The sequence below is a fragment of the Glycine soja genome, chromosome 2 (assembly GCF_004193775.1).
Source record: "Glycine soja cultivar W05 chromosome 2, ASM419377v2, whole genome shotgun sequence".
Classification (NCBI taxonomy): domain Eukaryota; kingdom Viridiplantae; phylum Streptophyta; class Magnoliopsida; order Fabales; family Fabaceae; genus Glycine; species Glycine soja.
The window spans coordinates 7,903,253-7,918,570 of NC_041003.1; the positions used below are offsets into that span (position 1 = coordinate 7,903,253).

Below are 15,318 nucleotides of genomic sequence, written 5' to 3' on the forward strand. Positions count from 1 at the left end.
AGATCGTTATTGGTCCAACGCCTTAACCTTTCTCCCCCTTCCAAAAATCAAAAGATCGTTTAAAGGTTCAATGCCTTAAACGACTTTTGTTCGGTTAAAATATATCATGCGAAAAAAGATAAAAATAACTTAACCAATGTTTAGTTCTGCAAGAACTACGTAGGTCTGATTTCCTCATCACAATTGAGGAATACGTAGGAGCGAGGGAAATACCCTTGTCGATCACAAAAAGATAAAAAATACAAAAAGGCCCATAAAAAGCAAAAAAACATAAAAAGGGGAAAATACATAAAAACAGAAAGAGGGGAAAATACGTAGTTTTGAAGTTATATTTGCACACTTGATTGAAGGATGTCGTCCCTTGTAACAAACGCGTGGGGTGCTAATACCTTCCTCGTGCGTAAAAACAACTCCCGAACCTTTCACGATTAAAGTTCGCAGACCACATGTTTTGGTTTTTCCCGACATTTTCCTTGAATAAGTGTTGGTGTTGACTTTGCACGTTTTCTTTCCTTGGAAGACGCACCCTTGAGTCTCGCGTCGCCCTCCCGTCGAAAGGTAGGTTGCGACAGAGTGTTGTACAATGTAGGTGGGTGTCATGTTCCCATTGTTGGATAAAAAATGGAATAAGAGAGGACACAAGGGTTGATTGACTAAAAGGGCTAACTTTTTTATGGAAACAAACCACGTGCTTGGTTCAAATCAAATCTTCTAGGATGAAATTTGTGCACCAAGAGCAACAACCCATAACGAGTTTTTAATTTCGTTCGAATCTCGGTTTACAGAACTCGGATTTGAGTGATTCCAAAACAAGAAGAAAGATGATGCTCTGAACTACAATTTAAGGTCTAGAAACACTAAAAATAGACTCGTAAAATGTGTAAAACAAACCTGAGAAAATTCAGACTGAAGGCACAATCTGAAGAATGTCGAAAGTGTAGACATGAACAGAAACGTGGAAAATAGAAAATCAAAGAGGCGCCACAAACAACGAGGTTTGATAAGCCTAGAGGATCGCCACAAGAATTGGGTGAATTCCTGATAAGATTAGTTGGTTCAAGGGAGAACCCTAGCAGAGACAAAGCTCACACTTTTGCCAAAACAACAATTATCCTCTTCATTCAGTTCCAAAAGCTTTTATACAAATTAGTTCTCAAAAAAATAAGAGAAATGTAAAATCCCAAGGTCTAAAATTGGGCTTTCATTCCAAGCATTCAACACATAGGACTAGCAACTCTCCCTTGTGGGCCTCCAAGTGTTGGGCCTCTCCCTGCATTTGAACTGCCCTTACAATAGTCACCATATGTTCCACAGCTTCTTGGGCCTTTTTTGTTCTTGCTCTTATCATGGGTCCTCCTATGTCTTGTATTGGGTCTTGGGCTTCCATCTAGTCTTGGGCCTGGATCTGGTGGTTGTCATGGGCTTGGGCTTTAATGTCCACATCATCCCCTCCTTCTTGACAAGCATTTGCCCTCAAATCTCTGAAGTCATCACCTGCATCGAAAAGAGTGAGATCAACTACATTAAAAGTAGCACTTACCCCATATTCTCTTGGCAAATCAATTTTGTAGGCATTATCATTGATCCTGGCCAGTACTTGAAATGGACCATCTCCTCTTGGCATGAGCTTGGACTTCCTTTGGGAAGGGAACCACTCTTTCCTAAAATGTACCCAAACCCAATCACTTCGTTCAAATGTTACCTTTTTCCTTCCTTTGTTTGCATATTTTGCATACCCTTCCATTTTCTTCTCAATTTGGGACTTGACTTTCTCATGCATCTTCTTGACATATTCGGCTTTGACCTACCCAAACTTATCTTTAAATTATGAAATGTCAGGTAAAGGCAACAAATCCAAAGGAGTTAAAGGGTTAAAACCATAAACAATTTCAAAAGGTGACAATTGAGTAGTACTATGCACAACCCTATTACAAGCAAATTCCACATGTGGTAAACACTCTTCCCAAGTCTTAATATTTTTCTTAATAACAGCCCTAAGAAGAGTAGAAAGATTTATGTTGACCACCTCGGTTTGCCCATAAGTTTGAGGATGACATGTAGTTGAAAACAATAGCTTAGTACCTATTTTCCCCCACAAAGTCCTCCAAAAATGGTTAAGAAATTTAGAGTCACGGTCACTTACAATACTCCGTGGCAACCCATGCAATCTTACTACTTCCTTGAAAAATAAATCAACAACATGGCAAGCATCATCCACCTTCTTGCAGGATATAAAATGAGCCATCTTAGAAAACCTATCAACCACCACAAAAATTGAGTCCTTTCCTCCCTTGGACCGAGGCAAACCAAAAACAAAGTCCATAGAAATATCAATCCAAGGATGTTCAGGAATAGGTAATGAAGTATACAAACCATGTGGCTTGACTTTAGATTTAGCCTTTTTGCTAACAAGACACTTATTACATAATGAATGCACATCAGATTTCATGTGAGGCCAGTAAAAATGCTCATGCAAGATATCATATATCTTTTGAACTCCAAAATGCCCCATTAACCCCCCCTTCATGAGCCTCTTTAATAAGAACTTCCTTGATGGAACTCTTAGGCACACAAAGTCTCTTATCCTTAACCAAATAACCATCATGTTTAAAATACCCATCAAATGCAGTAGGATAACATGTTTGGTAAATATGTGAAAAATCAGCATCATGTTCATATAATTCCTTAATGCACTCAAAACCTAGAAACTTAGCTTCAAGAGTATATAGTAAAGCATAACTGCGTGACAAAGCATCAGCAACCACCTCAGATGCATCGCATTCAAGTTCAAAGGATTTAGCAAAGTTAGGCAAAGCAAGTATGGGTGCATTTGTTAATTTCTCTTTCAGGACAAAAAATGTTTTCTCTTGTTCCTCTCCCCATTTAAATCTCGCATGTTTCATAACTAGTTCATTAAGAGGTGCAACAATAGTACTAATGTCCTTCACAAACCTCCTATAGAAACTAGCTAAGCCATGGAAACTTCTCACTTCACTCACATTCTTAGGAATTGGCCACTCTTGGATTGCTTTTATTTTCTCTTTATCTACATGCACTCTACTAGAGTTAACCACAAATCCTAAGAACACAACATGATCTTTACAAAACGTGCACTTTTCCAAATTTGCATACAACCTTTGTTTTCGAAGCACATGCAAAATAGATTTTAAATGTTGCAAATGTTCATCCAAGTTTTTTCTATACACAAGAATGTCATCAAAGTACACAACCACAAATTTTCCTAAGAACTCTCTCAAAACATGGTTCATTAACCTCATGAAAGTACTAGGGGCATTTGTTAGACCAAATGGCATTACCTTCCACTCATATAAGCCATACTTGGTTTTAAAAGTTGTTTTCCATTCATCACCTTCTCTAATCCTAATCTGATTATATCCACTTTTCAAATCTATCTTAGAGAAGTAACATGATCCATACAATTCATCAAGAAGATCATCTAACCTGGGAATGGGATGCATGTACTTAATGGTGATGTTGTTGACAGCTCTACAATTTGAGCACATCCTCCAGCTTTCATCCTTCTTCGGCACCAATATGATAGGAACAATACATGGGCTCAAGCTTTCCTCTACCCAACCTTTAGTCATCAAATCAGTGACTTACTTTTGGATCTCTTAGGTCTCCTGAGGATTACTCCTGCATGTTGGCCTATTAGGCAACACAGCTCCTATAACCAAATCAATTTGGTGTTCAATGCCTTTTAATGGTAGGAGTCCTTGTGGCATCTCCTTTGAAAACACATCCTGAAATTCCTGCAAAATAGATTTAACTCCACTAGGAAGTTCAAGGTCTGAATCAAGGGTAGCAATCTCCTTATTATAAAGTATATACATAGACTTCCTTGCCATTAAAGCTCCTCACCTCTCCACTTTTCACAAATAATCCATTCTTTCTCACTTTCTTTTCTCCACTTTTTCTTTTTTCTTTTTTCTCTTTTTCTTTATCTTGTGGGTCTCTCTCTTTCTTTTCTTTTTTCTCTTTTTCATTTTCTTTTCTCTCTTACTCTTTTTTTTCTCTCATGATACTCTGATCATCACAAACCTCTTTTGGACATAATGAAACCAAGGTAACCTTGCGGTTGTCATGATAAAAAATGTATTTATTTTTGTGACCATCATGGCGAGCTTTTTGATCAAACTGCCATGGTCTCCCAAGAAGCACATGGCTAGCTTCCATAGGAACCACATCACACAGAATTTTTTCCTTATACTTCCCAATAGAAAACTGAATCTCCACTTGCTTATCCACCCTCAACCCACCTTCCTCACTAAGCCATTGTAGCTTATAAGGTCTAGGATAGGGTTTAGTCTCTAAGTTCATTTTCTTCACCAACCTAGCACTAGCCACATTTGTGCAACTCCCTCCATCTATGATCAAAGAGCACACCCTCCCTTGGATAAGACACCTAGTATGGAATATGTTTTCTCTTTGGCTTTCCTCACTCTCCTTGGCTATCCCTCCTAACATCCTCCTCACAATAAACAAGTCTCATTCAAGGATCTCCTCCTCTTCCGCACTCTTTTCTTCACTTGATGGTTCAGAATGAGAACTCTCACTTGTGATTTCCCCATCATCTTTTAATATCATAACTTTCTTAGTAGGACATTCAGATGCTATGTGTCCTCTACCTAAACACTTAAAGCACTTTATGTCTCTAGACCAAGAATTGTTGGCCACTTCCTTGCCCCTATTTTGGGTGGGCTGTGGTGCAGCCCTTGGGGTCCTATTGGATGAAGTTCCCTCTTTCTTAAACCCCTCCCTCCACCTAGAGTTATCAAAATTAGATGAACTCTTCCTCACACTTTTTTTCTTTAATTGCTGCTCCATTTTCATAGCATGATGGACTATATCCTCTATCTCCACATAATTTTGCAGCTCCACTACATCCCTTATATCTCCATTCATCCCATTAAGAAACCTTGCCATGGTTGCCTCCCTATCCTCCTCAACATTGGCTCGAATCAGGGCTATTTAAGGTCTTTGTAGAACTCATCTACACTCTTACTCCCTTGGGTCATTCTTTGGAGCTTATCAAGAAGCTCTCTATGGTAGTGAGATGGAACATACCTCCTTCTCAACACTCTTTTCAACTTCTCCCAAGTCTCCAACATAGGCTCTATATACCTCTTTCTCTCCCTTTGGAATTGATCCCACCAAACTAAGGCATAGTCAGTCCAAGGTAGCTAGCTTGATCTTCCTCTTTTCAGTTAGGGTGTGACAAGAGAAAATTTGTTCTACCTTCAACTCCCACTCAATATAGGCTTCAGGATCACTTTTACCCCTAAATGGTGGAATGGAAACTCTTCCTTCCTCATCTTGGTTTCCTCTTGGTTCTTCCTCATTTCCTCTCCTTCTTCTCCCTTCATGCCTCTCATGTCTATCCCTATCTCCATGTTGGTCATTTTCCCAATTCATATTTTGGTTTTCTAAACTCTCAAGCCTCTCATAAATTCCCTTCGTATGCTCCCTCAACACTTGGTTCATCCTTTGAGTTAAGGCATCTAACAACATCCTATGATCTCTAGTAGGGGATGGAGGTCCCTCACTCTCAGCCATGAATAGAATCTAAAATAAGAAGACCTCACCAAAGTGTTTCACACAATTAGGCTTTTCAGTAAATGTACTCTCTAGCCTTTTTCTACTCGTTCTCTAACTTAAGGTTCTTACAAGAATCAACAATCTATGATCAAGAATCACTTTCAAGGGTAACAATCACAAGGCTTGACAGAATTTTGAACACCAACAAAAGGGAAGTAGCAAAGAACAATTTCACTACCAACAAACAAGAACAAATTCTATGGAAAACAAGGGTTAGAGAAAACACTTGACACTTAGGAATTTTATCAAACAAGTGGGGTGCAAGGACATTTAATGACTACAACTGTTGTACTTTTTTTTTATATACTGAATTTAATAACAACAGCCACAAGTTGTGCAAATATTTTTTTTAACACCAATTGCTTCTAACAATGAAATTTGTAACCTTGCAATCAAACTTTTAAGTTGCAGCCACTAAGTTACTAGATTAGCATTCCCCACAAGACAAGCTCATGTTTAACACTCAATAGAAATCAACACCAAGAACAAATATGCAGCAGAGTATAAACAAAACAAGAAATTGAAAATAGCAAACAACCAAATTGCACCATCCGAATTTTAGCAAACAAAAATTAGGGGTGAGTCAAACCTAAGGTGTGACCAGAATTGATTAAGAGAATGGAGAAAAAGGTAACTCAATTCCAACCCTAGAACTGAGCTCTGATACCAAATGATGGGAACAAACCAAGACAACAACCCAAAACGAGTTTTTAATTTCGTTCGAATCTCGGACTACAGAACTCGGATTTGAGTGATTCCAAAACGAGAAGAAAGATGATGCTCTGAACTGCAATTTAGGGTCAAGAAACACTAAAAATAGACTCGTAAAACATGCAGAACGAACCTGAGAAAATTTGGACTGAAGGCACAATCTGAAGAACGCCGAGAAACACTGAAAACAAACTTGTAAAACGTGCAAAATGAACCTGAGAAAATTTGGGCTAAAGGAGCAATCTGAAGAACGCCGAAAGTGCAGACACGAACAAAAACATGGAAGATAGAAAATCAAAGAGGCGCCACAAACAACGAGGTTTGATAAGCCTAGGGGATCGCCACAAAAATTGGGTGAATTCCTGATAAGATCAGTTGGTTCAAGGGAGAACCCTAGCAGAGACAAAACTCACACTTTTGCCAAAACAACAATTGTCCTCTTCATTCTGTTCCAAAAGTTTTTATACAAATTAGTTCTCAACAAAATAAGGGAAATGTAAAATCCCAAGGTCTAAAATTGGGCTTTCATTCCAAGCATTCAACACATAGGACTAGCAATTCTCCCTTGTGGGCCTCCAAGTGTTGGGCCTCTCCCTGCATTTGAACTATCCTCAGAATAGTCACCATATGTTCCACAACTTCTTGGGCATTTTTAGCTCTTTCTCTTATCATGGTTCCTCTTATGTCTTGTATTGGGTCTTGGGCTTCCATCTAATCTTCAGCCTAAATTTGGTGGTTGTCATGGGCTTGAGCTTTGATGTCCACATCACTTTTACAAGCAAATTATTAAAATGGAAGTGCATTTGTTTTTGTCGTCACGGGAGCAAGATGGAACTAGTGCACAACTCAATAGGGATACTCCAAACAAAAGGGAATTTGAAATGGCGGTCTAACTCGAAAATGCATCAATCACTTTAGCAACGCAATTATTTTTCTTGGAAACATTCATTCATCGAAAACTGAAGCAAATTAAATGCCAAAGACAAAAAATAATAAATGCTGATTAGCATTGACGCTTTTCAAAACATTCATTCATTGGAAAATGAAGCAAAGAAAATGCAAAAGGCATAAAATCAAATAATAAAATAATCATAAAATAATAAAATAAAACAATAAATGCACATTGACAATGACGTTTTTAGGCGGGAATAGGGACGCTTCTCATGACGACACGTTAGCACTTTCACGGCCACGTAAGCATACATAAGCATCGCCATGGCCTTGTTTGTATAATATAGATAGATTGTTAAAAGTGGGACAGACAACGATTTACTAATGTACATAGACAGTGTCAGGGGTTTTCAGGAGAAAAAAACGCATGCACTGTGTAGGACCGACGTACATGGAGAGGATCTTTACTCACCTAGACCTTTTTTAGAAAATGCTACTAACACCGCAGAGAGCATGGGATCCACAAAGTAACTTTGGTCAATCAGCTGCGAGAAAAAGGAATGAAATAGCACAAAGTTTTCTCCTCCACTCACCCCAAACCCAATTCTCAACTCTCTCTCGCGCATCTGTTTGTTAAGTTTTGCCATGCCATGGCGTCAATTATGTCCTTATCTCTTAGTTATGTTTCCCTCCCTAAATCTCAATTCTCAATCTCTGGTACGCAATTTCTTCGTTCATTAATTTTCCTATTTCTTTCCATTGCCGCACTCTCCAATGATTTTTATTTCTCCCCTCCAGGACCCCAAAAATATCTCCGATTCTTCTTCCTCCGCTTCCGGTGTGCCACTTGTTCAATTTTCTTTCCAGTCATCACTTATTAGTACTATGCTGAGTATGCTCCATTCTCTTTCTCATTTCTACTACCATGTTAGCAGGCAGGACGGCAAGTTGTTGCTGTGCGCCATTGTTCCAACGAAGAAAGATGCTTTTCTCTTCCATAGGCATCTTTGCCGGAACCTTGTGCAACATTCCACTCACCGGAATTTCTTTGGCAGCTGAATTTGCCGATAGTAATTCTCTATAAAAACCCATCTTTCATTTTTGAATATGATGCTATTGTGTGTTTTCTCTGCTGTGTTGTGTTGAGCCACGTGTTGATGTGGAAAGTATAAAATAAGAATATGCATAGCTACTAAGAATTCACAATGTGAATGCAGTGCCAGCGCTTAGAGGGAAGGATTATGGAAAGACAAAAATGCGATACCCAGATTACGCTGAAACTAAATCAGGACTCCAATATAAGGTGATGTAGTAGTAACTGTAAATACTCATGACCATGGGTTAATTAAGCATGTTTTCTATTATTAATGTTTTAATTAATTTATGTACATCATGAATGCAGGACTTGCGACCGGGGAATGGCCCCAAACCCAAGATGGGTGAGACAGTAGTGGTAATGCTCTGAATCGTTTCAACATTTTTTTTATTTAATTTTTTTGTTACGGTTGATTGGTTTAGAAATTCCAAGTCTGATATTAGCCAGTTAATTAAAAGTTGAAGCATTCTAAGGCTCAAAATTTCCAATGCACTGGAATGATTTTGTATGGGATAATGAGATAGCTTTTGGACAAATTTCACAACTAAGTGAAGAAAAGAAGAGTAGGCTGCATTTCTCCCAGTGGAGTCTAAACAAATCTAAACCCTTAAAATTTATTGAGTTCAATAAAATGTGGATAGAAAAATAGTGTTGAATAGTTTTGAATGGTGAGATTTGCAACTGCACTCACTGCAATTACTTTTACAACTGCAAGGGATCCACATCCTGTTCTTGACACTATTGTTCTCCCTTCAAACTAAAATAACTGAAGCAACTTTGGTCTTCCAATTTCTTTCAGGTAGACTGGGATGGCTACACCAGAGGTTATTATGGCCGCATATTTGAAGCACAGAATAAAACCAAGGGTGGTTCCTTTGAGGTATGAATGTTTTGAATCTTCTAACTGGATACTATAGGAGTGATTGATTATTACACACCTGTTGTGCTATTTTTATATCATGCAGGGCGATGACAAGAACTTTGTCAAATTCAAAATAGGTTATAATGAGGTGAGAGATCTCGTCATTTAATGATTAAACTAGTTCCTTGCAACTTGACTAGGATCTTTGTTATACATTGTGAATGCTATTTCATGAACAATGTTTACATTGTTGCTATGTGTGAACCAAGTGATCCAGAATGGGAGAGGGTCTTAACTATTTAGGGTTACTTGGATTAAAATACTATTTCTTTTGTAAATTAATCTTATATTTTATGTTCTTTTAGTAATTTTTTATTTCCACCACTGGAAATGGGGTTTTAGAATTTTCTTCTTGGTAATCGATACGATGTAAGAGAAGGATCTTGATTGAAACCTCCTTTGTGAAAATAAGTGTTAGCTCCTTGTGTTTCTGTTTTATCTGTACTCTTTAATGCATATATTACTCTTGGCCAAAGGTATTCTTTGGTTCCACTCCTATAACAAAATTGTGTGATAGATATGGCATGCTTTTTCGGCCAGACCACAAGGTGTCCTGTGCCCTTTGACTGTGGGATTAAACCCTGCTTGGGCATTGTCTTCCCTTGTCCACAAGATGCTTCATGTGGGTGCCATACAACATGTTTTGTGTACTTGTTTTCAATTGAATTCATCACAATTGTTAATTCACTAAAATTATCTCACTCCCTTATCAAAGTAAACAGATCCTTGGTAGGAACATTAATTCCTTGTTTACCTTGAAATAGTTCTTAGTTATATCCCTTACATCATGCTTCTTGATGTAATGCTTCACTTTGAAATTGCCAATGGACATTATCGATGGATGCCGAAAACATATTAGGTGCTCAATTGTGTTCTATTTTTTGGGTTCTGCAACTCTGTTTTGAAGACAGATCTCTTATGTACTTTGAATGTTCAGGTAATACCAGCTTTTGAAGAGGTTGTTTCGGGCCTGGCTCTTGGGGGCATTAGAAGGTGTTTCATCTATATTGCTAGAAATATTTGATGCATTCTAGAGTTCTTTCCTGCCATTACAATAGCCTGAACTTCATTTCTTTAGTGAAGAATAGTATTTTGATTAACATGCAATTGGAAAATAGCTCCATGCATATCACACCTACAATTAGCAGTTGGAAGTCCACGAGGCATAATATTATTTTATTGAACTGCAACTTCTATTAATTCTAACTCTGAATCTGGGGAACTTAACATCCTAACATTCATAAGTTAAAATTATGAATCACTGGGAATATTTAGTTCAGAATCTTCTATTTAAATCATTTTAATCCTGAAAAAAATATGAATATGATAGAAAACCTACACAAATGTATTTTGGGTTCATATACATATACTATGGAAAGAAATGTATAGGGAGAGATATACAAATTTCATTATGTTTATCAATGATGTAGGATAATTGTGCCCCCGGAACTTGGATATCCTGAGAATGATTTCAATAAGAGTGACCCAAGACCAACAACATTCTCGGTAAGAAGTGAATATCTATGTTCATCCACTATCTGAATGGATTATGAGGAAAATGCAATGCAAATATATTTTTACAGGGCCAACGAGCCTTGGATTTTGTGTTGAGGAACCAAGATTTGATAGATAAGACTCTCTTGTTTGATATTGAGTTGTAGAAGATTATACTGAACTGATTGATCAAATTTTGAATTGATTCTCAAATATCACCGTCAGAACATTGAGGTTAGTTTCCCTGTCCTAAGCATTAAGAGCCACAATTGACTTAAATTTTTAATGCCTTATTGTTATTTTTAGTATCTTGTGTTTTGGTTGTAGGTCTACCTATTTACAGAGGATAAGAGGATGCATGCAAACAACTGTTCTGTAGAAATTTTGTTAATATTGATATTTGATGCTTGCGTCAAATGGCCCCGGGAATAGATGCTATGAATAGTAAGTATATTATGGTCTTCGTTGTTGGTTTCTCTAGTAATAGTAACATATGAGGCATTCAAAGCAATTCTCCCCCAACATTGGGATACTGTATGAGACTGTAAGTACATGGGATGGAGCATCATATGATCAATTAGAAATTAGTAATAGTTAGCAGAAAAGCAATAATCATTGTAATATGAGAACTAAACATAATTCAGTGAAAATGGGTGATTTTCCCATTACACTTAAATATCAAGATTAAACATTAGTGTTAAATCTGGGCATCAACATTGTACTTGAGGTGCTTCAACATTCTGGATAAGTAATTCATTGCTCCATTTTCCTGTCTGATTTATAAGTCATAAATTGAATAAATCAAGTCATGTCATTGCCAAACACAGTCTTATTAATTTATAGAATAATAATCCTAATGAATATTTTTTAGCACCACTTTTCCTTTCACACCCACGACCATGGTATTCTAGTTAACCTCAGTAAAAGGAGAAACCAACTCCAGTTCAAACGAGTTTTGATAGATACACAAGATTGGTTTTAATAGCAAGCTTATCGCATTAGGAAAAAAAAATACCGTAGTTGCAACAACTTACTATATCTGCTAACATATTTATTCTAAACACTAAATGCATGTTTAGATTAAAGCTTGTAAATTTAAGTTTGAGTTAAATTTAAGTTAGTAAATTGAGTTTGCAAAAATAACTTAGTGTACTACGAAATTGAGTAGTTTTCAGACAAAATTTTAGTTGCACATAGTTTTGAGGATAACCAAACTATGTTTAGCATTCAAAAGTACTTTTTGAACAGTTAACCAAACATGTCCTAAATCATTATACATTAACAAATTCCTTTATTCAAAAAAGTTTAAATATGATTTATAAGGTTCATAGTATTAAGTTCTGGATTATTAGTTTTTAAAACATTTGATCTATAAGGTTAGTTTTATCAAGCGGCAAGTCAATCGTGTCGTTCACATCTTTGCAAGAGCACCTCGTTTCTATGCTAATTACTGCATTTTTTTATTTTAACCTGTATGTATGATCTTATTTTGAATGAAATGCAATAAGTTATTTCTAGTAAAAAAAAATAAACATTTGATAAAAACAAATTAAAGCATGCAAAAATAACTCATTAGCATCGGTTAAATTGAAGGGTTTGAATAATTTGCACAAGGTTCTGAATTCAAATCTTGTTCATTGTAAAAAATAAAGCATGAAAAAAAGAGGGGCAAAATTTAAACATAAATAATAAGGATTCGGTAAGATCGAGAATCGCAATGTAGGGATTCAGATAAAAATATGTTAAGCAGATTGAAGGATAATATATATATATATATATATATATATATATATATATATATATATATATATATATATATATATATATATATATATATATATATATATATTGTATCTGAAGGATAATATTTTAAATTTACTGAAGCATAGCTCCAAAATTACGCGGTTCCGTTCGTGCCGCATAACGTTACCAAATTTGTCTTTTTCAACAAATTCTGGATTAACAATTGAAAGACGACATGCGATTCTGTGATTGCATTTGGTGAATCTTCATGTCATGACAGATCAAGTCAAGAATATGATTAAACAGAGTGATTGGACAATGTTTTGAAAAGTAATAAAATCATAAAAATAACTTGACCATTTTTTTTTAATAAACGTTTAGTTAAATTAAGTCTTCTGAGCTCATAGGATTAAAGCAAATCTCTAAACTTTATAAATTACTTATAAAGATACTTATATATCGTTCATTAACAAAATCCTTATATTATTAACAGAGCTTAAATATAGGTCCATGTGAAATATGAATTTAATTCTTAGTAATTAGACGAAGCATGCAAATTCAACTCATTAAATTACTCCCATCATTTTAAATAGAGAGATTTACATTAATTATTCCTGTAAAATTATATGGGCATTCCCTATTTTTTCTTAACTATCACACTAACTTTCCTTGTAGGAAATATTAGTATAATATATGAGGGTGCGCAGAGTGATATTTTCAAGCATTAAAAAAATAGTGTAGGAATAAAAAAAAGAGAGTAATTTTATGTGTAATTTGAAAAAAATTGAAGGAGTGCCAGTGTAATTTTTTCTTTTTAATATCATACATACTCACAACCGAATAGATGGTTTTATGTTAAATCAGAAGGTTTTTATGATAATGAATACATTTAATTAAATTACATATCAACTAATCATCCATTATATAATTGCATTAAATATTTTTTAAAAATTATCATTCATAATAATTCTATTCAGTTCAGATATAATTATCTCTCATAAATGGTACTTGTGTTCTAAACAAAAAGAATTACAAATTAACCAGTACCAATTGGTGTATATATATATGGTCGAAATTTGATAAGCATATAGACACACTATTGGAAAAGAGACATTTTACGACGGTTAAATTGGGCATATAATGACGGTTTTGAACCGTTGTGTAAACAGACGTTGTAAAATACCAAAAAAATATTACGTCAATTGCAAAAAATTGTCGTTGAAAATTGAACTTTTTACGACGGTTATTTTATAACCGTTGTGAAAAGTATTTGATATTTAAGACGATTCATTTGGATAACCGTCGTAAAATGATGTTCTTTTATGTGGTATACTAAAACGGTTATCCAAATAACCGTCTTAGTATGTCAAGCGGTAATACACTTTCTACACCGGTTATCCATAATCGTCTTAGTTTCGCACGACATTCTACATCGTTTTGTTAAACAACCGTCGTAGATTCACATCATATCCTAAGGCAACTATAAGAACTGTCGTTGTATTCATATTTTTTTTTGGATTTATTTGTATTTATTTATTTGTTCTTTTTTTTTTCTCTGGTATCTTTAAATGGCATACATTGGTGGACCACAAAAAGTATCATAATCTTTTTCAAAAATTACTTTTATTTGAAAGTATTTCTAAAAAAAATGTTAACCTAAATGAATATTTAATTGAATAGAAAAATATAAACTGTAAGAATGAAACAACTAATACTCAGAAATATCCATCTCTTAAGCCATGAATAAATAAGGGATTTAATGGTGGTAGAATTTTGTTTACTAATCTACATGATCATACACTGCTAAGAGATTTAAAATATCATGGTCCCATATAAAATTGTTTTGTTTTCCCATTCTCCAACATCGCAATACATGTTAAAATAAACAGTAAAAAGACTATATATTTGTCATCTAGCCTGAAAAATCATTAATTAATCTTAACAACGAAATTGCTCCCAAATGCTCCTTAGCATTTAGCTCATAAAAATATATCAGACCTGAGTAACTCTCAATAAGGCAATCATCACCATAGGTCCAAGTACATAGTATTCTTTGAAATCGAGGATCCTTGGCAATCATGTTATGTATAAAAGGGATAAATAAATACACGCAGATAAGTAGAATTGAATACCAAGAAAGAGACTGGAAGCATAATGAACAACTCAATGTCATGATTCATCAATAATGCAGTGTCAGGACAGGAGAATTTAATCAACAAACAGAGTGTGTAAAAATTTTAGGGTCAGTGTCAACCTTTTAGTGTTTACATATACCCTAATACCTATTTTGGTAGGTGCATCACCTGTTCTAGCAAGCATTAGTGGATTGTAACTTCTATATCTATTAGGCATCTTTAATTAATGTCTTTAAAACCTATAAGAGCATGGTAAATGAAAGTTCAAATCACATGAACTGAGGCTCTGTAAATTTAAAAGAAACTAAACAGACAAAAACTACTATCAGCATTTCTAATATCTGCTACAGAAAACATCAGCTCTAAGTATAGTAATAGTATAATCACAAATGTAATAAGCCATGCATCAATATAGCTTACCTTTATTTTTTTAGTTCCCTTTAAAATTAATTTAAGCAATTAAAAAATAAAAATTAATTTATTTCAGTTAAAGATCATCATAAAATGTTACTTTATTATGTTAGAGATTAAAAAAATAATTTATCAAAATTTAGTGTTTAAAAAAATACAATTTTAAATTTTAGGACAAGAAAATCACATATCTCAAATTTATGAACTAAAATAATAATTAAGTCGTGATTTTAGATAAAAATAACTTTGTGAATTTTTATTTGGGTTTAAATAAGTTTTAAAGTTATTTATGTTTG

General features: G+C 34.9%; 1 protein-coding gene across 2 annotated transcripts; it reads left to right on the forward strand.

The window, feature by feature from the left end:
• The first annotated feature begins 7,608 nt into the window (after window positions 1–7,608).
• Window positions 7,609–11,338, forward strand: LOC114385019 (peptidyl-prolyl cis-trans isomerase FKBP19, chloroplastic-like). 2 transcript variants are annotated; one of them, XM_028344950.1, is made up of 11 exons: window positions 7,613–7,938; window positions 8,020–8,059; window positions 8,157–8,291; window positions 8,439–8,524; window positions 8,624–8,674; window positions 9,117–9,197; window positions 9,283–9,327; window positions 10,177–10,232; window positions 10,670–10,745; window positions 10,823–10,967; window positions 11,061–11,338. In XM_028344950.1, the coding sequence occupies exons 1-10, from the start codon at window positions 7,867–7,869 to the stop codon at window positions 10,898–10,900; spliced, it is 720 nt and encodes a 239-aa protein (XP_028200751.1). In that variant the 5' UTR covers window positions 7,613–7,866; the 3' UTR covers window positions 10,901–10,967; window positions 11,061–11,338. The 2 variants fall into 2 exon arrangements, with proteins under 2 accessions (XP_028200759.1, XP_028200751.1); XM_028344958.1 differs by lacking the exons at window positions 10,177–10,232; window positions 11,061–11,338 and having other exon boundaries at window positions 7,609–7,938; window positions 10,823–10,959.
• Window positions 11,339–15,318: the final 3,980 nt, after the last annotated feature.